Source organism: Boeremia exigua (genome assembly GCF_020726555.1).
Source record: "Boeremia exigua strain MPI-SDFR-AT-0100 chromosome Unknown C7974scaffold_16, whole genome shotgun sequence".
NCBI lineage: Eukaryota > Fungi > Ascomycota > Dothideomycetes > Pleosporales > Didymellaceae > Boeremia > Boeremia exigua.
The window spans coordinates 645761-667392 of NW_025763533.1; the positions used below are offsets into that span (position 1 = coordinate 645761).

General features: G+C 55.1%; 10 protein-coding genes across 10 annotated transcripts; 1 reads left to right on the plus strand and 9 right to left on the minus strand.

Moving 5' to 3' along the window:
• Positions 1-65: 65 nt before the first annotated feature.
• Positions 66-1283, minus strand: C7974DRAFT_89887 (uncharacterized protein). The gene is made up of 3 exons (XM_046147465.1): positions 1171-1283; positions 958-1096; positions 66-909 (listed from the first exon to the last, which is right to left on the minus strand). The coding sequence occupies exons 2-3, from the start codon at positions 1082-1084 to the stop codon at positions 170-172; spliced, it is 867 nt and encodes a 288-aa protein (XP_045991054.1). The 5' UTR covers positions 1085-1096; positions 1171-1283; the 3' UTR covers positions 66-169.
• Positions 1151-3479, minus strand: C7974DRAFT_89881 (uncharacterized protein). The gene has a single exon (XM_046147464.1). The coding sequence runs from the start codon at positions 3252-3254 to the stop codon at positions 1410-1412; it is 1845 nt and encodes a 614-aa protein (XP_045991055.1). The 5' UTR covers positions 3255-3479; the 3' UTR covers positions 1151-1409.
• C7974DRAFT_406871 (R3H-associated N-terminal domain-containing protein) lies at positions 3260-4934 on the minus strand. Its single transcript, XM_046143179.1, has 2 exons — positions 4458-4934; positions 3260-4362 (listed from the first exon to the last, which is right to left on the minus strand). The coding sequence occupies exons 1-2, from the start codon at positions 4774-4776 to the stop codon at positions 3704-3706; spliced, it is 978 nt and encodes a 325-aa protein (XP_045991056.1). The 5' UTR covers positions 4777-4934; the 3' UTR covers positions 3260-3703.
• A 407-nt stretch (positions 4935-5341) lies between these two features.
• On the minus strand, positions 5342-6737 carry C7974DRAFT_406873 (eukaryotic translation initiation factor-like protein 3 subunit G). Its single transcript, XM_046143180.1, has 2 exons — positions 5707-6737; positions 5342-5650 (listed from the first exon to the last, which is right to left on the minus strand). Exons 1-2 carry the CDS (start codon positions 6515-6517, stop codon positions 5601-5603), a joined length of 861 nt encoding a protein of 286 aa, XP_045991057.1. The 5' UTR covers positions 6518-6737; the 3' UTR covers positions 5342-5600.
• A 200-nt stretch (positions 6738-6937) lies between these two features.
• On the minus strand, positions 6938-8164 carry C7974DRAFT_445922 (uncharacterized protein; the record flags this gene model as incomplete). Its single annotated transcript, XM_046145568.1, has 3 exons — positions 6938-7572; positions 7622-7973; positions 8041-8164. The coding sequence occupies 3 exons, from the start codon at positions 8162-8164 to the stop codon at positions 7302-7304; spliced, it is 747 nt and encodes a 248-aa protein (XP_045991058.1). The 3' UTR covers positions 6938-7301.
• Positions 8165-9232: 1068 nt separating this feature from the next.
• Positions 9233-10027, minus strand: C7974DRAFT_323471 (uncharacterized protein; the record flags this gene model as incomplete). The annotated part of the gene is made up of 2 exons (XM_046138901.1): positions 9233-9505; positions 9584-10027. The coding sequence occupies 2 exons, from the start codon at positions 10025-10027 to the stop codon at positions 9233-9235; spliced, it is 717 nt and encodes a 238-aa protein (XP_045991059.1).
• Positions 10028-10467: 440 nt separating this feature from the next.
• C7974DRAFT_323555 (HAUS augmin-like complex subunit 6 N-terminus-domain-containing protein) lies at positions 10468-12988 on the minus strand (the record flags this gene model as incomplete). Its single annotated transcript, XM_046138909.1, has 3 exons — positions 10468-11167; positions 11270-12630; positions 12680-12988. The coding sequence occupies 3 exons, from the start codon at positions 12986-12988 to the stop codon at positions 10468-10470; spliced, it is 2370 nt and encodes a 789-aa protein (XP_045991060.1).
• Positions 12989-13315: 327 nt separating this feature from the next.
• On the plus strand, positions 13316-14164 carry C7974DRAFT_323722 (HD domain-containing protein; the record flags this gene model as incomplete). The annotated part of the gene is made up of 2 exons (XM_046138919.1): positions 13316-13418; positions 13503-14164. 2 exons carry the CDS (start codon positions 13316-13318, stop codon positions 14162-14164), a joined length of 765 nt encoding a protein of 254 aa, XP_045991061.1.
• Positions 14023-15101, minus strand: C7974DRAFT_89961 (uncharacterized protein). Its single transcript, XM_046147466.1, has one exon. The coding sequence runs from the start codon at positions 14862-14864 to the stop codon at positions 14337-14339; it is 528 nt and encodes a 175-aa protein (XP_045991062.1). The 5' UTR covers positions 14865-15101; the 3' UTR covers positions 14023-14336.
• Positions 15102-19771: 4670 nt separating this feature from the next.
• C7974DRAFT_406883 (uncharacterized protein) lies at positions 19772-20829 on the minus strand. Its single transcript, XM_046143181.1, has 3 exons — positions 20519-20829; positions 20408-20467; positions 19772-20351 (listed from the first exon to the last, which is right to left on the minus strand). Exons 1-3 carry the CDS (start codon positions 20553-20555, stop codon positions 20155-20157), a joined length of 294 nt encoding a protein of 97 aa, XP_045991063.1. The 5' UTR covers positions 20556-20829; the 3' UTR covers positions 19772-20154.
• Positions 20830-21632: the final 803 nt, after the last annotated feature.

Genomic DNA, 21632 nt, shown 5'->3' on the forward strand with positions numbered 1-21632 from the left:
ATCTGCTGCATCAAATGACAAAAGCTTTGGACAGCACTATTCTTAGATTTGTCGTGAGAGTTGACAATCATGAGACATGCACATGAACAGCGCTGGTGACCAGGACTGTAAGTGCAGCTCCGCCACGCCGTAAACACACCCGAAAGCTTATAAAGTAGGTATTAACACCTCACGAATAGTCCACGTAAAACCGGACCTGCCACGAAATGGTCTCGAGGTCAAAACCGAGTTGTCCCATGAACCGCTTCAAAACGTCATCCGCTTGATACTTCAAGGTGGGCTTCATCCATGGTTCAGCAAATCTCTCTTTCATGACAATATCGGTTAGTATTATCTCAGGCCCTATATGTGGCACACCAAGTCGGATCTGGCTGATGCTACCTCTTAATAATGCCTGCCTCCATGTTGAGTTGTCGTGGTTGATCAGCCGTTCCATCTTCCGCAGTGTTGAATCGCTGTAGTATGGCAGCGATTGGAGTGTGATGGCGCACTTGGGAAATCGTGCTTTGTGCTTGAGGAGTCTGGTTGCATCGTACATAGCGTGAGGGTCCAGGTCGTCTCGTCTCACAATCGCTCGAAGGCTGTACGTGTCCAGGACAGGCTTTTCAAGTCGCATGGCTTTTGGCAAGCGTCCTGGGAAGAAGGCCTTGAGATAGGTGACCATCAAGCATAGAGGGATCTTGGGTGTCGACAGCCACATTGGTCGGAACTCGTCTCTGATCTGCCGGCACGTTTGTGTCAATGCGAGATACGGGATGATGACTCTTCGCTCAGGCTCCGCTTCATTGGTGGACAACAAAGTGGACTCAGAGACAGCCCGTTTGATCGGCTTCTTCGATTTCGGACGCAGTGTTGGGCTATTGCTTGATGCATTTTCTGTAGCGTAATCGTAGATGCGATTACGCAGCTCTGGAAATTGTCAGATCGTTATCTTCGATCATTCCAGATTACACTGACCTGCTGGCAAGTCGAGGAACCTGAAGTGATCATAGTTGTCGGCTGGCCGCAGCTTTGGGCGCTTGCGCGACCTGCTCTGTTCATGACCATGATCATTATCATTATTCGTCGGAGCAACCCGGTCCATCTGTGATGTTGACTTATCACAAAAGTGTTAGCAAACAGATACCATACGCTTATAAACGCATACGCATGAAGCGCAGCATGACTTACAATATCGATTATGTCGGTGTTGGTGTTACGGTTTCCAAGAGCCGAGTGGTGTGGAGGTGAGGTTCGCAGCCCTGAAAAAGATCGGCAGCCCTGAGCCACTTGCAAAGTGTTTGACCCTTGTTCTCAGCACTTGGCTGTTGCCTGACTGCCTGTCGTTTGCTACTTCCGTTTTGGACTGCCATATAGCAACGACACCCGAAGTGCAAACGGTGATTGAAGCGACCCCTGAAGAATCACACTTACGTCACCCAGGTACCATTGACGCGAAGCGTCCCGGCCTTCGAGTAGTCCAGCGTGCGCCCATTCTGGATGAACGCGAAGCGGAAGTAATCGTCCATCCCATCGGCTGGTAACCGCTGCCACTTGAACATGTCGCCGTCGGGTTTCTCGTCGAGGAACCCACGGTAGCGCTCTACATCGTTTACCAACACACTGATGCCATCCACGCCAGCAGGTAGAAACTTCCAAGAGAACGATGCCACGAAGCCTTCCGAATTGCTGTATGCAATGGCAGGCTCGAGAATCATCGGGAGTACCGAGTTGAATTTGCCATCTTCTCGCAGCGCCGCGGCGGTTTGCAGAACAGAGTCAAAGTCCCAGCGCGCTATTCCGTTGACGAACAGACCAAGCAATATACCCTGATAGACAAGCGACGGCCGTGTCTGCATACTCGTCCCCGGAAGCAGTAAAAGCCCAATGATATAGTGGTGAATCCTGAGATTGACGCCAGGAATTGCCAAACAAAACACGATGCCGAAAACGAACAGTCCATAGAGCCCAAGATACGTCAGCAGCCGTCCCTCGAGCCAGAAGTAGCAAATCTGACCCACGGCAATGACTAGAATGACTCCGATGATAACGGCCAGAGCCAGCTTGGCCCCTGGTTGCTGCTCCAGGTCGTGCGCGGTGAGTCGTGAAATGGGGATCCAGTCAAACGTATAATTGGACAGGGCGCCGATCCAGAATCCTCCTAGCCAGAGTACTGTCTTCTCAACAGGTGCGTCCAGCCCGGACAATGTGCGCTGCACCACAGTCTTCCAGATGACTACGGCGACGAAGAACGCCGGCAACAATCGCTTCGCGAACATCGAGAGGTGGTCGGGAAGAACCGTGATGTTACGATAAGAGGCCTGCGGTGGATCGGACACGAAACTGACATGCGCGAAAATGACAACAAAGATCGGAAAGAAAACCTTCGACTTCGACGAGAAAAGCGACAACACAGTGGTCGCCAGCAGCGACATAGCCAGCAGCGCAGAACGCGGCTCGCCGCTACACCGAAACCCATCCTCATCCGCCGATGTGAAGTTAAACGAGAGCGGAAACTCGGAATCAAAGCCAATGGACTCAATCCCAAACTTCTCCTCACTTTTAAACCCGCTCTGCTCACCCACAAGCCTCACGCGCCCACACCCTCCCTTCCCCCCATCAACAATCCCCGCGTGAATCGCCGCGCCACACACAAAACTGTCGCCGCGATACACCCCACTCCCCACAACCAGCGGCCGGTAATTCACATCCAGCGGTCCCACGGCATGCGGGTTGAGCAGCCGCACATCCGCGCACTTGGGGGGACAGCGGAACGCAAACGACGTGTTGGCGAAGGGGTGGCAGTTGACGCCGTCGAGACCGCATTCGTTCTTGCGCTTCCAGAGGGCGTCAGTGCAGTCGAGGTTCACCACGTGCTTCCCGTCGCCGTCGACCGTGGGCAGTTCGGAGGTGAGAAGGCCGACGAAGAAGAGGAACCAGAGCACCAGGACAGCGTTGAGGAAGAGGCTCTGGTGCGCTGTGCGCGGCAGGATCTTATTCAGTAGTCTCGCGGGCGCGTCTTGCATGGCTGGAAACCAGGGCGTGATTTTCTGGGGCCGCGGGGGCTGGGGGCCCGCGAGTAGGCTCAGGAAGCCCACCGGCTTGGGTGTTGGGTGGTGGGTTGCGAGGTCATTGTCTTCGAAATCGAACTCTTCTCTCAGCAGCAACTGCGCTTCCTCAAGGTCAATGTCCGTATCAGCAGAATCCCGGTTTGGGGCGTCATTGGATTCGTCTTTGTAGTTTTTTGGCACAGGGTCACGCGCAGGACTCGACATGCTCTTGGTCAGACCGGATGGGAGAGGAACAATGGCAGTGATTGGTGAGAGACATTATGGGTGAGCTGGAGGTTGAGATGAGACACGGGTACGTGCCAGGTGGATCTTCATTGCGGGCGCCATCCCTATCTTGGCGTAGTGTGTGTTGACTGAATTGCATTCTACGGCTCTCACATACTTACGTCCTGGCTAAATGATAGAAGGCTGTGCTAAGGCCATGTACACGACTCACCTTCACTACATTGGAGAAGATCATTCATGTTGTGTCATCAGAAATCCAATCACTCTGGACTAGGAACTCACGCAAATACGACCAATGCATAGTCTATTGCCAGCACACTCAAGTGCCATATGCGCGTCTATATGCACAGGATGCACGCGGCGAAGCAACAAGCCGAAAGAAGGGAGAGGCAAAGCACCAGCTAGGAAACAGCAAGTGCGCAGTTCACTCACACCATACCCCACAGCGGCGTAGGCATGGGACTGCACACTGCCCTTCTGCCACTACGCATGGGGTCCTTGATGCCAATGTACGCCTCCCGCCTCGCCGGCGTGCCCACAGTGACCGACCACGTAGTCAGTCCATAGTACACGCCAATATGATGGACCAGCCAGCGCCCAAAGGTACCGCCGTTATCGCCCTCCGGTGTCTCAAACAGCATGAGCTCGCGCTTGAGCTGCGCGCTTGCACCATCATGATCATGCGTCTGCCCATTGCGGCCCACAAACACAATCTCCTCGTCCTCGGAGTCTGGGTCAGTGGGCAACCCGTCTTCCTCGGCGGCGCGCGCGTTGGCCTCCCACTCGGACACGAAGCGGCGCACCTCGCCCTCGAGATCCATCAGCAGGCCCTTGGCGCCGCGGCTGCGCTTGAGCTTCTCGCGCAGCTCCTTCGGGACCACGCCGGGGACTGTGGGCTTGTTGGCGACGGTCTTGGTGGCGTTTTTCTCGGCGACAGCGGCGTCGTGGCGCTTGGTGGACTGGCGCTTCAGGCCTGCGTCCCAGAGAGGGGCGAGGTAGTAGGGGACGTTGCGCACGCGGTGGGTCGGGTGGACTTCCCAGTCATGGGGGGCGGGGGGCTCGGCATGGGGGTTGTTCAGGAGGCGGTCTGTTCTGTATAAGCTTACTGCATGCAACGACTGATACGCAGACGGGTGATATGAAGGCTATGCGGCGACAGGGTGATGAGTCAGGGTGGCGTACCGTTCTCCCACCTCTGCCTGCGCCGGCTGCCCTCCTTGCCCTTGAGCACCGCCTCACGCCTCTTCAGGCTGTCACGACGAACGAGCTCCTTGCGCTTATACACAGTATGCACCTGGCCTGTTGTAGCGAGCGCAGGGCGAGCCGGCGCATCGAGTTCATCGAGCGGGATGTCGAACACAACCGAGGTTCCCTGAACGATTGGAGCAGGCGTAGAGATGGCGACCGAGCCCATAGCGGCCGTCGCCTGCTCAGTCCATGCCGCAATGTCAATAGGCTGCGGTACCGCTGCTTGGGGAGCGGTGATGTCGTCGATAGCCATGGTGGCGGTGCGGGTGCGATAGCGCGATTGTAGTGGGATAAGACTGTTCAAGGACAAAATGTACTGTACAGTATGGAGAATAAAAACCTGCGGAAGGGCTTTGCAACACAAATGAGACCCGAACAGCGAGTGACCGAGGCAGCGACAACCGAGGAGAGGTGTCCGAATCAACGACGCGATGCTCGCCGCGATAGGAGGGTGTAGCGTGCAGTCATGCACGTCATGGCAGCCAATCAGCGCGCAACGTGGGGCCACCCTTCCGCGGATCTCCAGGATCCACTCGGAGTCACTCGTGACTGTGCATGACTGTATCATTGCATGTGAAGCCGGGCAGCTTTTATGAGTTCATGGTAACGATGAGTCTTAGCTGCACGTCTTTAGGAGGAACCGAGAGATCTTCCGTAGACGACTGTTGTGCACTGTTTGGATTACATCCGCGTGATAGCTATCGTAGATAGGTTCCGGCTTACATCTCACTCAACCAACAGCCACATGGTGGGCGCCCAGCAGGGCCAAACAGCCCTAAATCACGAGAGATGCAAGCACTCCATTCCCGAGCAAAGCATTGAGATCATGAGAATGGCATTACTCTCTAGTCATCGACATCATAGCCCATCCATAACAGGCTACACCGTAGCAATACCCACCAACCGCGCCAGCATATGCTATCCGTATACCGCGCGCCATGCGCTGTCAAACGTCTTGCTAAACACGCATTCCTGTACAATGTCCATTGCCCCCAACCATTTTGTGAGCGCTACAACGACCTCCTGGCCACCTGCTGTAAACGCGCAAAGGTACCGTGCAGACTACTAGAAGCGCACCTAAGCCTTCTTGGCGAACTCGACGCGCAGGATAAGATGGCCGAAACCGACTGTAGCATATTAGCGTAGGCTCGAAAAGTAGTACAACGAATATGCGTGAACTTACATCCATCCATCTTCTCGCACGCCTTGGCAGCATCGTCCCTGTCCGCATAACTGATGAAAGCAAAGCCCTTTGCCCGCCCTGTCTCGCGGTCCTTGGCCAGGAACACTCTCGTGACGTGCCCGTATCTGCTGAACATATCCCGGAGGTCCTGCTCTTCCGCGATCTCGCTGACGTTGGTGACACGCAGCGTCGCGCTGTCGTCGCGGTCGAACTTGCCGCCCATCTTCTCGCCGCCACCCATCTTGCCTCGCATGTGCGGGGGCACGTATCCACCGCTTCCTGCGCCGAGACCTCCGGCGCCGCCGGGCGCATCGTCGGGCATGTCGGCAGGGGCATCGGCGCCCTCGGGGGCCATGGTGTCCTTGAAGGGGCACTTTGTTGTGAAATGGTCGCCAGAGCAGATACGGCACTTAATCTTCGCGTTCTTCAGCTCCAGCTTCTTCTTGTCCTCCTCGCCCTTGTCGTCTGATGCGGCCTTCCAGTTGGACTGTGGGCGGAACACGATGTTCTCGGCGACAGAGACTGTGTCGGTCTGGGGGCCGGCGGCCTTGCCCTTCTCCTGGCCGAATTTTGGCCATGCCTTGCGCTCAGCGACGCGGGGGTTTACGACTTGCTTGATGACGGTCTTCTTGATGCGACGGGTGGTCTTGACCTTCTTGCCGTCCTCGTTGATGCGGTAGGATACGATCGTCTCGGTTCCGTCCTTGTTCTTGGTGACTGTCTGCTGGGGAAGGGCGAGGTCGTTCTCGTCCTCCTCTTCGGCCCAGTCGGTGCGGCTGCGAATACTGTCAGTACGTGCGACTGGGCGCATATCGGCAGCACATACCCTGCTACTCGAGACATGGCTGCTATGTGATGTGGTGTATTTGCGTAGGGAGTGTCGGTGTTCGTCGTGCGTGGTGGGCGGTCGTTGTTGCTGCGATTCGAAGATGGAGTGGCGTGTGGGGCGGGCAAATGTGCGATCAAATATTTAGCGCCGCTAGTGCCCTGCACCCTTTCACGAACGCCTTCCAGGCAGTCGCTCGCAAGTCTGGTACAAATCAGTCCCTGTCTCACATCATAGGGCCGCTGCCGCGTGTGCTTCTTGCGCAGGCCATGCGCGAGAGCTATGCGCTTCTTGGGCTAGGTATCGGATGTCTCGTACCAGCCCAGAATTGTAGTTCGTCTGAGACTTGAAGCACGAACTCAACGAAGACCATTCAGTGTCTCGTACCAGCCCAGAATTATAGCTGGAACTTAACGAAGAACAATCAGTTTCTATACCAGCCCAGTGTTGTAGTTGGTCAAGGCACGAAGCACGCCCAAAAGGACTGTACAAGAACGCTTTAGGCCATCATCGGGGGTCTCAAACCAAACAAGAATTGTAGCTGGTCCAAAACACAAATCAGGCCCAGCGAGAACGCGTTAGGCGAACGCAAAGACCTACGCGGGCTATTCAACAGTGGCCACCTGAATTAAGCTGATTCGATGAAACATTGAAGCGAGGTACGATATTGAACGGTTGTATCTAGGTATCAAGCGAGGGCCAAGAGAAAGAGATGTCCTTCACGTGCCACCGCTCGACACCAGGCAGGACGAATGACTCAGTCAACACTTCATCCCTCCGAGCCCAGATTCCACTGCACACGGCCGTGATTACCTGTATATTGTCCTGCCGGCACCGGCTGCGGCTGCTGTATCACAACATCGCTGCTCGTACGGGGCATGATGTGCTGTGGCTGAGGGGTCGTGCAGCCGAAAGCAGTGTCACTGTTGCCGCGGACCAGTGGCGGAGCGTTCGCGCCAATTGGAGGTCTCTGAATATGATGAGATGAGTAAGGCGAGTGAAAATCGTTAACGAAGCGTTCAGGCGGAGGTATGATGATCCTGTACTCCTCTTAGCAAGTTTGTAGGTATGAAGCTTATATTGCCGGACTCCTGCGGCGTAACACTGCTCCTCCGACTCGCAGGCATACTGCCAGCCACGCTTCCGCAGACGCTTGCAGCATTGTATGTTGCTGCATGTTGTGCCTGAGGTGTTGCTGGCAACCAGCCGCTGCTGCCGATACCTTCCGTGTCCATCAGGCGCTGCATCAGATCTTCGGTGATGACAAGTAGGTGCTCATACGCCGCAAGACGGGAGTCCTCCTTTGCCGAAGTGCAGTGAATGTACGATCTACTCGTTGGATTGTGTTCGACAATGGCGGCGCCAATCTTTCGTGAGGAAGTTGGAGCGAAACTTATCACGTCGAGACATCGATTCGAGCCGTAGATCGCACGAGCGTTCGCTGCATAGGATTAGCAAGCATTTCATCGATTCTCGTGGAGACATGCCGAGGATTCTTGCTCTTGTGCCGTCCAAAGAGTCCTCGTTGACCTTGTCCTCCATGCGATGTAGTATTTTGTTGGCGGTCCTTTCCCTCTCCAGATTCTCGTAGCTGCTGCTTCTGTGCTTCATGTCTCGCAGTGACTCGATCATCTTGCTCTGCTGTCTCTACCTCCTAGAGTCGAGTGGACCTTCCAGATATCGAGGACGGAACTGAGCTGACTGTACTTCCGGTCTCCGAATGTTTCAAAGGGACAATGCGGCTGATCGAACCGAGCTGGGAAGCAGACTTGTAGCTGCGGGTAGAGTTGACTCTAGACAGACTCGACCAAGAAGAACCACTTGGTGTAACAGAACTTGACCGCGATCTCGAGCCGTCAAGCTGACGACAGAGACGTTTTGCTTCCTTACGCCTCTTGTATTCTGCGTCTTGCGCTATGATATCCTCACGAAGATCCTTCTAGGATTTCCTAGGGACGTGATAAGCACTTTCTGGATGCCAGGGACCTTTGTCGACAGGATTTGTTTCAATGTAAGCGACCTTCTCGAGGAGTGTAGGTCTGCGATGTAGCTGTCCTACGCGTGTCTGGCTACTTCTGGAGCTTCTCGAACTGCTGACGCGTGACAGCGTAGGCAAAGTGCTTGCCCTGCCGAGGCTCGGCCTTATAGAAGGATCCAGAGTGTACGACTCGTGGATGACTGGTAGCTTCCTTCGGGGTTGCCGTTGCACTGGCAAGCAGGGACCGCACGAAGAGAGGACACCAGGGGAGAACGTGATGGCGGTATTGAGGGGGAGCTACACAGTCAGCATGACCTCGCTGTTGTCGAAACAGGGTGTTGGGGATGGAAGCCGCAACACACATATCAAAGGTTGCGGTCCGCGTGAGCGGAGAGGTGGCTCGTAGCAATGAGGCTGTAGACTGGAGAGGTGTGTAAGAGAGGGTGTTCGAAGCGCAACAAGGCCCGCGAGGCAAACGGATGTGGTGACTGTGTTGATGTAGAAAGAGAAAGTGCTCTCGTTCTGGCTATAGAAGGTACCTAAATTCCAAGAGGCAAGGTTGGTGAGAGTATAGAGCAGTTGCGCACTGGTAAGGAAGGTGCCAGTGGATGCCTCCGCATCGTTGGAGCTTCCGGGCATGGTTCCAATCGCCGTAAGATCAACCTCAGGTAAAGCTACCTAGGACACATTCTGTATATCGACTTCGTCCTCGCACCCCATCCTCAAACCCTCACAATCCTCTCCATAGCCAACCCAAACCGCGCATGCCACAATCTCTCCACCTCTGCATTCACCCTCGTATCCCTCGGAATACTCTCCTCCAACATATTCGCCCTGAACCCCTCTTCCAGCGTCGCGCTCCCTGCTGCCCTGAACCCCAATCCCTCATACACCTTGACCACCCACGCGTTCCGCGGGTCCACGAACAACCTGATGCGTGCTTGCTTCAGCTCCAGACCTTCAGCCCCCGGACCTTCAGCCCCCAGACCTTTTGCCTCCAGCCCCTCCGGCGTTCTCGAGGCAGATGCAAGAGCAGCAGTCCTTAGCGTCGCATCCGCAACACACTCCCCCACAAGCCACTTCGCGAGCCCGCGCCCGCGATGCGCAGGCAATGTATACACATCATACACATGCCAGCGCGCCTCCTCGTGCGGATTCCGCGGAACAGGGAGCCCTTGGTCCGGACTCACATAGTAATCAGCATACTTCATGGGCCCGCGGACGGCGGCGAAGCCCGCCCATTCGCTGTCGAGTAGCACCGTCTCGTCGTCTGCGGCGGAAGGGCTGCAGGTGGCGACGGCAATGAGGATGGCGGTTTCGGGGTGCGAGAGCCGCGTTTGCCAGACGGTGGGGGGTAGGGCGGATTCGGTGGCGTGCTGGGAGAGGAAGCTGGTTGGGTCGGTGTGGAGGGCGTGGAGGCGGGCGGCGCGGGATTTGGCGGCGAGGTCGGGGAGGCGTGGTGAGTCTCGGGGTACGCGGATGACTCTATAGATTGGTGTGTCCTTTTCGTTGGCCATCTCGCAGCTGGGTCACTGTTTGACGGTGCTCGGGTGTAGGGTAGCAGTGAATGGCTAGCTAAGTGTTGAAAGTTTAGAAGTCGATTTCAGGCGTCCATTGAGCAACGGAGCACGTCTATGATGCAATATGGAGCCAACGTAGGTGCTCTATTGAACGAGCGATGCTCTCGCGACTTTATACTAATTTGTAAAACGGGGTTCGCCGCCTAAAAGGGTTGGTACCAAGACCAATCACTCAAATTAGTCACTTCGTAGGGCGTGGTACTACAAGCCACAACAATCAGTCGACGTGGTTCTCTGTCTATGATTCTTGGCCTAGACTAGTAAATTGTAGTACTATATTAGCAACTGCTCTTCAGAAGGCAGACGGCGCAAGCGGTCGCTGGAATGAAACTGCACACAGTCTCCGTGTCGACAACACTGCAGAGCTGTATTGAGGCTCAATACCTGAATTGCCCTGGTCGCTTACTTGGACTGTTCGCCAAGTTCTGCGTAAAGCCATCCTCATCCTCATCATCGCTCTGATCAACGTCTCCCAAATCAATACCTGTGATCTCTTCCTCATACGCATTCTCGTCTCCCTCCCCGTCAAAGTTCAGATACTTCTCAGGGCTGAAGATCGGGCTTGTAGCAATGCGTGGGCGGCTCCTGAACACGCGGTCGTAGTCAACGTCGCCTGTGAGCAGGTCTTCTTGCGGGGTCTTGGTGCCGCTCTCTTCTTCTTCCAGCGCACCAAAAGACTCGCGGTGGCGGATTGTTTCGAATTGGTTGACGGGGAACAGTGAGCTCCTCGATTTGCGCTTCCGTTTCTTATCCGTCTCTTGCGGGGGCCGGTTGGACATGGCCGCCATACTAAGGCGCGTTCGTTCCAGTAGGGTCGTGACGTTGGAGACCTGATCATCGCTGCTCGCAGGGAGCATAGTCGGCGGTGCTGAAGGAAGTGGATCGGGTGATTCAGGTACGGGCTCGAATGACGGCGTTCGTGAAAGAGTCATCCGTGTGCGTTCTACTAGCGACATTGACATGCGCGGCTGAGGTTTCTTGACCGGCGACGGGGTGGCGTTGCCGATAGCATTGATGATTTGATCAGCAAGCGCATCCTCTGGGTTCAGGCTGGGCATCTCCAAAGTAGGGACCGAGCTCCCCAAGGCAGACGTCGATTCTTCCATGGATGATGGTTCTGAGAACGTTGTGGGCTGCGAAGGTACTGGAGAGCCTTCTGAAAGAGGTGGAGATGATGACACTGCGCGGCTGTGTAGAGCGGCTGCTGATGGTATAGGCTGGGGCTCGCGCTGAGGTTGGAAACGTTGGCGAACAGGTGATTGACTGGCCGATGCTGCAGGTGCCGCCATTCGTATATTAGACAACTGGTGCCCGACGCCGGCATCTGAATCGATAGGCGTCCTCTTCGTCGTTGACCGTCGCCGTATGGGCGCCACAGAGTTGCTAGCAGAAAGTCCCTCAAACAAAGCCTTCTGCTCCCGGACGAGCGTTTTCGGCTCACAAACAAGAGACTTCGGCTCCGCATGCCAGGCTGGAACTGATGGTGCCTTCGCTACCATCTTCGAGATTGAAGGTCGTCTTGTACGGATTGGGGAGCGAGGAGCACTCGAGGACGATCTGCGCCGCCGGCGAAGAGCAGCGAGCGCTGGTTGAGGTTTTGCCTGCGAGACACGCGACAGCTCTGAATCCATGTCCGATAGAATATCCACGTAGCTCGATCTCATCGCTGGTTTCTGTACAGCACCAAATTCAATCTCTCGGGCCACTGGCAATTGATGTTGAACATGATCGTCGAATTTGAACTCCTTTGCAGTAGTCGACACTTTCTGTTTCGCCGACGCCTCCTCATTACTGTCTCGGCGCAACTCTTCGTGAAAGTTCTTCCATTTCTGCAATCGCGTCTGCTGTTCCTGAACCCTCGACTGCAGATCCTCCAGCAGTCCTGCCTCGGGGGCTGCGTCTTCCAGCTTCCTGCCTCGCTCAACCATATGCCACACTTTGTCGAATCGATTGCTGAGGAATGCATCTCCGGCTTGGACCTGATCGCCGTGTAGTATGACCTCAAGCCACTTCTGGTTGCCAATCCAGTTACATGCAAGTTGTCTCTTGACAGCATCTGCGTCTCTCTGCGGCACAGCCGGCCTTTTCGCCCTCGGAGTTTCCGCACACTTCCGTATGCGTTTGTTGATCTCATTGGCTTTCGAATCTAGTGTTGCCTCGAACTCCTTGAATTTCGCCCTCTTCTCCTCCTTCCGGCGCAGCACATTCACCAGTGCAGCCTTGTGTGCGATTGCGAGTGGTATCAGAGATCGCTGCGCGTCGCCGGAGAGATGAGAGGCTGTTGCTAGTTTTCGCGCGACCGCGGCATTCGGATGATCTCCACCCTTTGAAGCAAGCACCTTCTTGAGTACTGCAGCCGAGAACAGCGCAATGATCTCGTAGAATTTCTCGCCCTTGCACTCGTCCAGCATTGTCTTGCGCAGCACTGACTCGCGGCCGAGCAGGCCGTTCTTCTTCAGCTCGTTCAGACATCGGTACAGGGCGGCGCGGAGGTTCAGGGACTGGAGCGGCTCAAGGGGAGGGAAGAAGGGGCGCAGTTTCTGTGTCGTCGGTCAGCGATAGGTCTATCCTAATTGATTTCCGACGCACATGTGCAGTCTCGGTGGGGTCCCAGATCTCGAAGAGGCGGAACAGCGCCCACTCGGTGCCGCCGATGCGCTGCTTCTGGTCTGCATTCTTGGCCGAGAAGGTCTGCGCGGTGATGTTGGGCCAGTCGCTGCGCAGGTCAAAGTCCAGCAAGCGCAGGTTGGTCACAAACAGCCTGACATCGGAGGCAGGGATTGGGTTCGGCGGCGGCTTGGTGACGGGGCCGGCGGTGTTTGTTTTGACGGCCAGGTTGCGCGCATGGCCGAGGCGCGCCGCAGTGGCAGTCGAGGACTCGGAGATGGGGCGTGACATGGTCCTGGGTTGGCGGGTGGCATGTGCCCGGGCTCGTCCTCGTTAGCAGCGCCGGGCGGCTGCAATGCATCTGTAAACTGTAAAGTGACGTTGTGGTGGTGCAACACACAGGGAACCAGGGGTCCGCTCCCGCCCAAACAGCAACCGCGCCACGGTCGGTGCGCCGCGGCCAGCGTCATGTTTTCTCCCGCTGTTTGTCGAACACGCTCATTCACGCCTATCGCCCGTCGCGCTTTATTGCCCCTCGTCCCGCGCCCCAGCCGTCCTCTCGCACACCGACATCCCGCACACCGACATCTCGCACACATTCGATTCTTCAACTCCACCATGGCTGTCGACGAGGGCACACAGACCAACGGCGTCGCCGCGCCCGCCGCGGGGAAGCTCGACGCACAAGAGGTGCAGGAGAGCAAGTGGACGGTGCAGACCGGTACGTCATAGGAGGCAGCGTCGCCCATGTGCGACACGTCCTGCGCCGCTCCTGCGCGTGCGCCACATACTGACACTCGCCCAGTCCTCGCAGACATCGAGCACGGCTACCAAGAATCCACCGACTCGCCCGTCCCCTTCTTCCACCTCTTGGAGCGCCTCAAGACCACCAAGCGCGCGGGCTGGCGCCGCTTCGGCATCGACAACTGCGAGAGCATCTCCGACCACATGTACCGCATGAGCATCCTGACGCTGATGGCGCCGCAGTCGGTCAGCTCGCGGCTCGACATCCTGCGGTGCTGCCGCATGGCGCTGATCCACGACATGGCCGAGTCGCTGGTCGGCGACATCACGCCCGTGGATCCCGTGTCCAAGGAGGAGAAGAGCCGCCGCGAGTCGGAGACGATGGATTACATCTGCACGAACCTGCTTGGCAAGTTCAACGGCGGGCTGAATGGACAGGATGTGCGCCAGATCTGGCAGGAGTATGAGGACAGCGTGACCGCGGAGAGTCTGTTTGTGCACGACATCGACAAGATCGAGCTGCTGCTGCAGATGGTCGAGTACGAGCGCAGCCAGAAGTGCGAGACGGACCTGGGCGAGTTTACCTGGGTGGCGCAGAAGATCCAAAGCCCGGAGATCAAGACGTGGACTACGGCGGTATTCCGCGAGAGACAGGAGCTGTGGAAGAAGGCGGGCAAGACGTGCAGCTGGCGCGCGGACACGGAGCCCAAGGACGAGGCGTAGGCGTGTGGAGATGAGTTCACGACATCACGATACCGGCAGCATTGGGCGGCGGAACGAGCGACTTTGGCGTATGTGGGCATACATAGACCTAGATTCCTCATCGACACGATTCACGACGTATCTGTTTTCCCAATTGCTTACTGCTGCAGTACAGCAGCATGCTTCCACTCAACTAGCCAGCCACCACCGCATCACCCTTCTTCACCACCACCAGTTCCTTGATCCTCCCCGCCGCAATCCCATCCACAATCTCCGTGCTCCTCTTAACCATCCACTCTGCCTCTCCCCCTCCCTCCTCAAACTCCAACCACCACACCACCTCATTCTCCACCACCTCCCCCGCAACATCCATCCCATACCCCGCCCTCACCACCACACACTCCCTCGCCTCATCCACCACCACGCCCCTAACCCTGATCTCCCACCCTTCAAGCCACGGCGCTAGACCGCCCGTGTGTGCAATGAACGCGTCAATGCTGAAGGAGCCTTGAAGCTTGGGGCTCTGTGAGACGGCGTAGCTGGGGCCAAAGGTGTGTGTGTAGGAGAGTGTGACGAGGCGGCGCAGGAGAGCGTGGTCGAGGGGCGTAGGGAGGTGGGGCGTGTGGGATTGCGCGGCGATGAAGGCGAGGGCTGCGGATTCGAGGGCGGCGAATTTGGGCGAGGGGGTGGAGCGGGTGGCTTGTAGGGTGGCTTCCGTCATGTTGGGTGCTGACTCGTCTTGTGGCTGGAGTGGCTTGCGTGGTGGGCGATTCGCGGGCGGTTTGTCACCAGTCGTGGGTGGTGGTGGTGAAGGAGCATCGCGGCGCCTGCGATGGCGATTATATAGCTCTCAAAGCCAGCTGCATCTCCTCTTGAGCTTGTTGGTTCATCGCGGCGACGCGTGGTGGGCGCGTGCGAGCGTAGCCGTGATGCACGGTTCCCCGCCGCCCGGTGAGTTTCTGGGGAGGCCCTGTGTGCCGGGGTCGAAGTTTGGGACCGAGTGTTAGTGCCCGTTGCGTCCGCGCGCGGGCAGCACTGGTGGCAGCTACTTAATTATGACGTTTGCGCTCGTGATAGCCGTTAGACGGACGAGATATTTGGGCGAAGTGCCAGTGGTGCCATTTGTAGCTTGTACATTGGGTGAGGTGGGTGCTGGTTGTTGTAGCTGAGCGCGGACGACTCAGGAGGGAGCCAATGCTCTCATTGTGTCTTTCTGGCGATGAAGCTGTGCATCGAATTGCTACAGGTGCGTATGTCCTCAAGGCGCAAAGACACGGCGTATTCGAGGGGTGTCGGCATCTAACATATCAGTCAATTGTCAGGGACGAGACCTGCCAGCAGCAGGCTGGTCGCTGCATCTCAACCCCGAGTTACTTCTCCGCTTAGAAGGTTTTGCCCAGCTGGAGGAGTTGAAACGCTACAAGGCCTGTAAGATTCTGGTAGGCCACTCACAAACTTTTACCAAGACCAAGCCTATTGTTCCTCATGGATTCATCTCCGGGCTTCTGCTAAATTGAACCTCGAAGGAGATGAGACTAATCCTTTGCGGCCGCCCCGACCGCCCGTGCGACATCATCACCACTCCATCGCAACTCCAAATCTACAACGCGCAGATGCACATATCGGCTCCGAAGGCAGCTAGTTGAGCCAGCAAACGATGCTCTGTGCGACGTAGGATCAACCATCCAGCTGGGACAGCATTTCTCCGATGCAGAGTCGTTCTGCAAGCAGTGATATGTTCCGACACAATGGGCGGTGAGGCATGCGTCTTTCGGCCCGCACCGCAGCCCTCTTTCTGGGATGACGCTTCGGTTGGCCTAGGGGCTGTGACCGCATGTCATGCTGCCAGTCTGCCTTGCTCGCGTGAGCTGTCGATATTGAACTCCCGCTCGGGTCCGTCAGATGCATAAGCTACATCTTGGTGGTGTTGCGATCAACCTGGCCTACGAAAGTCTCGATGTTCGGATCGGCCCCCGTTCCCGCTTCGACGTGGTCCCCGTGGTTTGGTCTCGTTTCTGCCCGTGTGCTGTGCCGTAGTGACTCTAGCGGTTCACAATGTGCACGAGGTTATTGCGTCAGCGGACAGTTCGGTTGCCATTCAAGGCACCATACTGATACCTAGAAGTGATTGAACCTGATCATCTGACAAATATGTGCACGTTTTTTGATGCTCCGCGGCAGGCCGTCATCTCGTCAGCAAGGTTTGACCTTCAATTCCGGTTGACATTGTGATCGTGACAGTCAAACTTTTACCTCCACGAAACCTTGGGCTCCACAGCAAGGCAGCTAGCGTACGCTCAGACAATAGATGGCGGTGTGGTAGTACTTGTGTTTCCTTCTACACGACTGTCCGAGTAGGTCAGTGATCTGATGCTCATATGGCCCCTGAATTTCCTGTATAGGTGTTTAGGTAGGTATTCGTTCCGGCGCCCTGAGTCGCGTCTTTCGTAGACATATAGATACCTAGCAACGACAGAGACAGGGTGAAACCGGCCACGCGTGCTAGCCACTTGCCTGCATGAACTGAAGCTGCCCCAAGTGGAGGGCGGGGGCATCCATGCTAGGTATGCTGATGCGAGAGGGGCAGTAGAAGATTCTACTGACGTTTGCCACGCAGTTGCCCACAATAATGTCTTGTTCCATACCTTGAACAAGTCCATGTTTTTCCCTGATGCTTGGAGTGACGAGGCCCCTTTTGTGGACAGTAAACCCAACCTCGAGTAGTCATCATGACAAGGAGGCAGTGTGACTGAGCGAAATTTCATTGCGCATCAGTTCGGACGTATGCCTGTGACGGGTTGTGCGTACGTCAACATCTCAAATGCCTTGCACGCGCGTCTTCCCGAAGACAGCGTGGAATGCCGAAGTCAGAGCCTGTGGCAAGTCGCTCGCGACGTCGAGGCCATTGTGATGCAACCCGGCTAGTATGCTCAGCCATTTGTACAATCGTCCGTTTCATTTAAGATATTCGGCGTTATCGCTCCATTCGAACAAGGACGACTGTGTGTGGTAGCGTCAAGAAGGGCTCTTAGATCTGTATGTGCGGCGGCGTCGAGTCCCTGTACGAGGTAGCATGAGGTTTCGAGCGAAGTGGCGGTGCTATAAGCCTCTATCAGCGCGCAGATACAATGATTGTACCTCCTTGCTTGCACGACGAGCACTTGTGCCAACAAAGTAGACGGACGTAAAAAGCCGTGGGTCGATGGTGGGTTCAAGCAAATGTCTGAGGGTCCGGCAGGTCAGACGATGTACAAAATTCAGCTATTGACAGGCAGAGCTGGCGTTAGAAGTTCAGTAGAAGTCCTAGCTTGAATGTTCAACTGAACCTCAAACAGAACTTGCAATCCAGAAGGACTGATACTACGTCTCTGGCTTTCTGCCAATGTGCGATGACACTCAAGAGTGGCTGATGGAGATCTCGTTCGACTGACATGGGTGCAAAATATCGACGAGGTTCTGTGCCGAACACTCATCAGTCAGACCGACTAGGCTAAATTGCGTACGTATTCCGTGGCATGTCCTTTGCTGCACCATAGTAGAATTATATGGAGCCATGGGTGTATCGATGATCTGGTAGTTCCAGATTCTTGTTGGCAGATGTTTTGTTGCCGCACGAGTGTTTACACGCTGGGCTACCAGCGAAGGATTCACCAGGGCGCAAAGGAGAGCCGAAATGGCTCGGTAGATCCTCGTGCATAGCTAAAGCCTGGTATTACCTCTGCCTCAGCGCGTGCACATAGCGCCAGCCTCTTGCAAGTTAGTGCTATTGGGTAGCAATGCAGCGCGCTATGTTGTAAAGGTTGCTTCAATTGCCTGAGCCCTGGTGGAAGGTGTTGCAATGGGCCTGCGCAAACAATGAAGGATTCTCGAGCTTGTAAGGTTAAAATTGCGGCTCATGACTTCGGTGGCGCAAGTGAGATTGACCTATGAGATGCACTTTTGATGACCAGTTCAACAACCGTTGCGTAGAGCTGGTGTTGATGAGCTCGACAGCCATCATTTCATCCCTGATGACTCCATCATGCCCGAACATTCCGAGCCGTGAGCGCAGTCAAACAACCACAAATGATAATCTGGTCTTGAGAGGCGACCTGGTGATCGTATGGGGGAGTGACAATGTTTCACATCATGCGTAGAACGGCACACGGATATCAGTGAACTGCCTGTTCCCAGGCGAGACATGTCTCGGTCCACGACAGCCATCGCATGTCGACTCGAAAACAACCAATCGCAAGTCGGCATCCTGACCCTCCACCGATACGGAACAACTCTTTGCTAAGAGCTCCACGTCGCTCGCAACAAGCTGTCAAGTTTATATGAAGTGCCCCTGCGGATGCTAGCTGCGATGAGAGATCGTGCTCCTATCGGTTTTCGGATATTACGCAGAGGAGGGTCCTTCAGCTCCGAGTGGTCTTGCTCCAAAGTACACATGCTTTCGCCCCAAAGATTCGAACTATGGTCACGCGCTCGCCGGATCCGGCCACCTCGAGGACGCCTGCTCGCAATTTCGACCGAGATGAAGGCCGAGCATGTTCATGAAAGGTTCATGACAGAACAAAGTGGATCGTCGAAGGACAGACACTGCAGCGCGGCGTTTCATGGAGCACTCCGGTCCCCGCAAAACGCAAGTGTCCGTTCCCTTCGCTTTGCATCGCACCAGACACTACCTCCTTGCTTTTGTTCTGTGGCGTCAACGGTTCGGTCGTACCGGCACGTAAACACTGGATTGGACGTTTTCATTGGAAAGAGCCAGGTAGCTTGCTACTTTGCCGAGCGGCAAGCGTCCCAAGTGGAGCATCTTAAGACTTTTGAGGCGCTTCCGGGCGGGTGAATCACGCTGAACTGTGGGAATCCCTGGCTGCTTTTACCAAAACGCTCGTAAACGTTCCGGCCCGCACACAGCCGGTCGATTGCCGCTGTCTTGTCTGTTTTTGCTTTGGTCGAGGCTAGTATTCGACTCAATGGCGGTTTGACTCTAGTCCAGCACCGAAATGAGATGAGACAAGACCGTTTATCACGGCGGAATGACGTACTACTAGAGACTTTGTCATTCACGTGCGTAACCGGGGGCGAACGATCGTTTGGAGTAGCCCTTTTAGCACTGGAGCCCAGGAAGATCCACTGTAGACCACAGTAGATGGCTTGTAATGGGTGTACCCCTCATTAATGCGTCAGAAGGACTGTGTGGGCCATAGGCAAGCTTGATTGAAAGTGCGCACCCAGTTCGGAGTGACAGCAAAGAAGGCCCAGCTTCTTTCTGATACCATGAAGCATTTTGGAGGTTTGTAATAGATTCAATGATCGGGTGACATCCAATGTTAAATTTCGGAGGTATTGGATGCTCTACGCGCTCTTGGTGAGTGACTGATAGAGATGGTTCGCCTTTCGGGCAAAGGCTCCAGTCCTGTTACGATCGCGCCACCGTATCAGCTGCTGCAGTTGAGGTGCATGGTGTCTTCCTTTGTGATTAGTATCCTTGCCTAAGGCACTAGTACGTGCCCAGGGCGCTTGAAGCGGTACTGATGACTGTACTTGAGTAGAAAGGCAGGTTCAAGCCGTAAGAGCATGCCTACATCGTACAGTCGAGAAGCGGCAGTACGATAGGTTCGCACAAACGACAAGCAGATGCAAGAATGAGATTATGGAAGGATGTTGTGGAGAAAGAGCTCGAATTCTCTGGCACTTGAAGGCACTAGCGTAGGTCAGGGTCTAGGTAGCGTGTTGTGGAAGTGACAGCGTTGCTTCCTGCCCTTAGCCCTTGTCCCTTCTACATCCAGTAGATGAGAGTAAAGTAACGCCTGCCGTCGTCCCTACAACCAATGAATCTACGTGTCGTATGCTAGACTCCAACGCAGGTTTCCTTATCTTTGGAAAAATGAAGAAAGAATATGTCGAATCACCGAACCTATGGAATAGCGCCCTTGTGCTGTCTTCTCCCCTTCCAGTCTCAGCCTCCACGCGAAATTCTGTTTGGATAGCAGGCATGGAAGCACTCAATGTCTGGACAAGACTCAGGCGGCAAGTGCACGTCCGTACTGGCTTGCTGATGGAGGCTGCGATTTTGGGTCGGTACATCCTGTAATCTGGCGCAGTGCAATTTCGGCAGCATCTTCTTTTGCCTGTTGCATTCGAGCTCCATCATACCAAAAGCGAGCCTGATAGTGTATGCCATTGACCACGGCAATGGTAGACCAAGCTGTACGACCGCCTACACGTGCATTAGACACGCAATTTGTGGCTGGTGTAAGCATTGTCGACAATTACCTCGACGATCAGATACATCCTGATACATGATTTCCCCAAGCTTCTCAGCTTGGCAGTACTCTGTAAATGGCGTCAGTACGCCAGCATATCAAGATAACGAGGCTAAAGAACCTTGGAGTCGGTAGGTCCAGGGCTTGACTTGCGCCATGGCTAGACTTGATCCGAATATGCGAGCCGGATGGAGTTGAAGGAGCGATGACAAGAGCGGAGGGGAGGAGTTGGTGGAAACTGTAGCGAACAATGATGTGATCTTGATCACCGAGCTTTATATCCTAATTTCGACAGAACCTTGGGCTGAACACAGATGACTTGTCAAAAGAGAGAGCTGGATGGTGACGAACAAATGCGAATACCCGTAAAGTAAGTCATGCTCCCTCTGAATGAGTGTCAGATAGGATGCAATAAGATGTGGGAAGCCGTGCGCCCCAACTGAGAGGTTCCGACGCTCCAATTATGTTTTTTGCTTCAGACCCGATACTCTGGCACCAAAGTTGGGCCATTCTACTCTTAGCGGGCCGAGAATAGGCCTCACGGCAAAGGCGCGGATTGTTAACCCTATCTTATGATAGACGTCTCGCAATGAGACGCCGTTGGTACTTGAGAGTGCTGCAAACACTGACATATGCACGTTAGTGTGCTATAGGTATAATCAATGACTATGCATGGCAGAGTCGAAGGATGGAAGGCTGAGACTTCTGCTCAAGAATTGTTTTCGTATCCACATGCTGCAAGACATCATCTAGTGGCAAACGGGCCAGCTCACCGTGCGCTTCAGGCCGGCATTGCGGCCTTGTATGGGCTATACACAGGATTTGCAGCAGTGATATCATAAGCGAAGTACGCGAAAACGTCCAGGAGCCTTGTCTACAATCCCTGCTACGGATCGTGAGGCGGTGGAGAGGCGTCAGCACAAAGAAGGGCAATTGAGCCCGATGTTTGCTAGTGACCTAGTGCGCACTGTCATAGTGGAGTCACTTGTTTGCAGTGCTTTCTTGGCATGCATTTCCTGAAGTGGCGGTATAGCAATCTTATGGCCAGCAACGAGTACACGGGTACCTACTGTTGTACCTCTTGTACTACTTAAGTACGATCAAATGATAGCACGCAATTTTAAAGCAATGTAAGGCTGCCAACGGCAACAAAACAAGCGCATGTACCTACCTTATGCGGCCTGCGGAACCTGGGTAGAGTCGTTGACCAAATGTGGATGATTTATGTTCATTAT

Excerpts from the sequence above, each read along its gene's own strand:
- C7974DRAFT_89887 (XM_046147465.1), bottom strand. The coding sequence starts at position 1,084 with ATGGACCGGGTTGCTCCGACGAATAATGATAATGATCATGGTCATGAA. Across the intron at positions 910-957 it reads GTTCCTCGACTTGCCAGCAG|AGCTGCGTAATCGCATCTAC; the intron begins GTCAGTGTAATC and ends GACAATTTCCAG.
- C7974DRAFT_89881 (XM_046147464.1), bottom strand. The coding sequence starts at position 3,254 with ATGTCGAGTCCTGCGCGTGACCCTGTGCCAAAAAACTACAAAGACGAA.
- C7974DRAFT_406871 (XM_046143179.1), bottom strand. The coding sequence starts at position 4,776 with ATGGCTATCGACGACATCACCGCTCCCCAAGCAGCGGTACCGCAGCCT. Across the intron at positions 4,363-4,457 it reads CAGGCAGAGGTGGGAGAACG|ACCGCCTCCTGAACAACCCC; the intron begins GTACGCCACCCT and ends TATACAGAACAG.
- C7974DRAFT_406873 (XM_046143180.1), bottom strand. The coding sequence starts at position 6,517 with ATGCGCCCAGTCGCACGTACTGACAGTATTCGCAGCCGCACCGACTGG. Across the intron at positions 5,651-5,706 it reads GTGCGAGAAGATGGATGGAT|TCGGTTTCGGCCATCTTATC; the intron begins GTAAGTTCACGC and ends AATATGCTACAG.
- C7974DRAFT_89961 (XM_046147466.1), bottom strand. The coding sequence starts at position 14,864 with ATGACGGAAGCCACCCTACAAGCCACCCGCTCCACCCCCTCGCCCAAA.
- C7974DRAFT_406883 (XM_046143181.1), bottom strand. The coding sequence starts at position 20,555 with ATGGCGCAAGTCAAGCCCTGGACCTACCGACTCCAAG. Across the intron at positions 20,468-20,518 it reads CTGGACCTACCGACTCCAAG|AGTACTGCCAAGCTGAGAAG; the intron begins GTTCTTTAGCCT and ends CGCCATTTACAG. Across the intron at positions 20,352-20,407 it reads GGATGTATCTGATCGTCGAG|GCGGTCGTACAGCTTGGTCT; the intron begins GTAATTGTCGAC and ends ATGCACGTGTAG.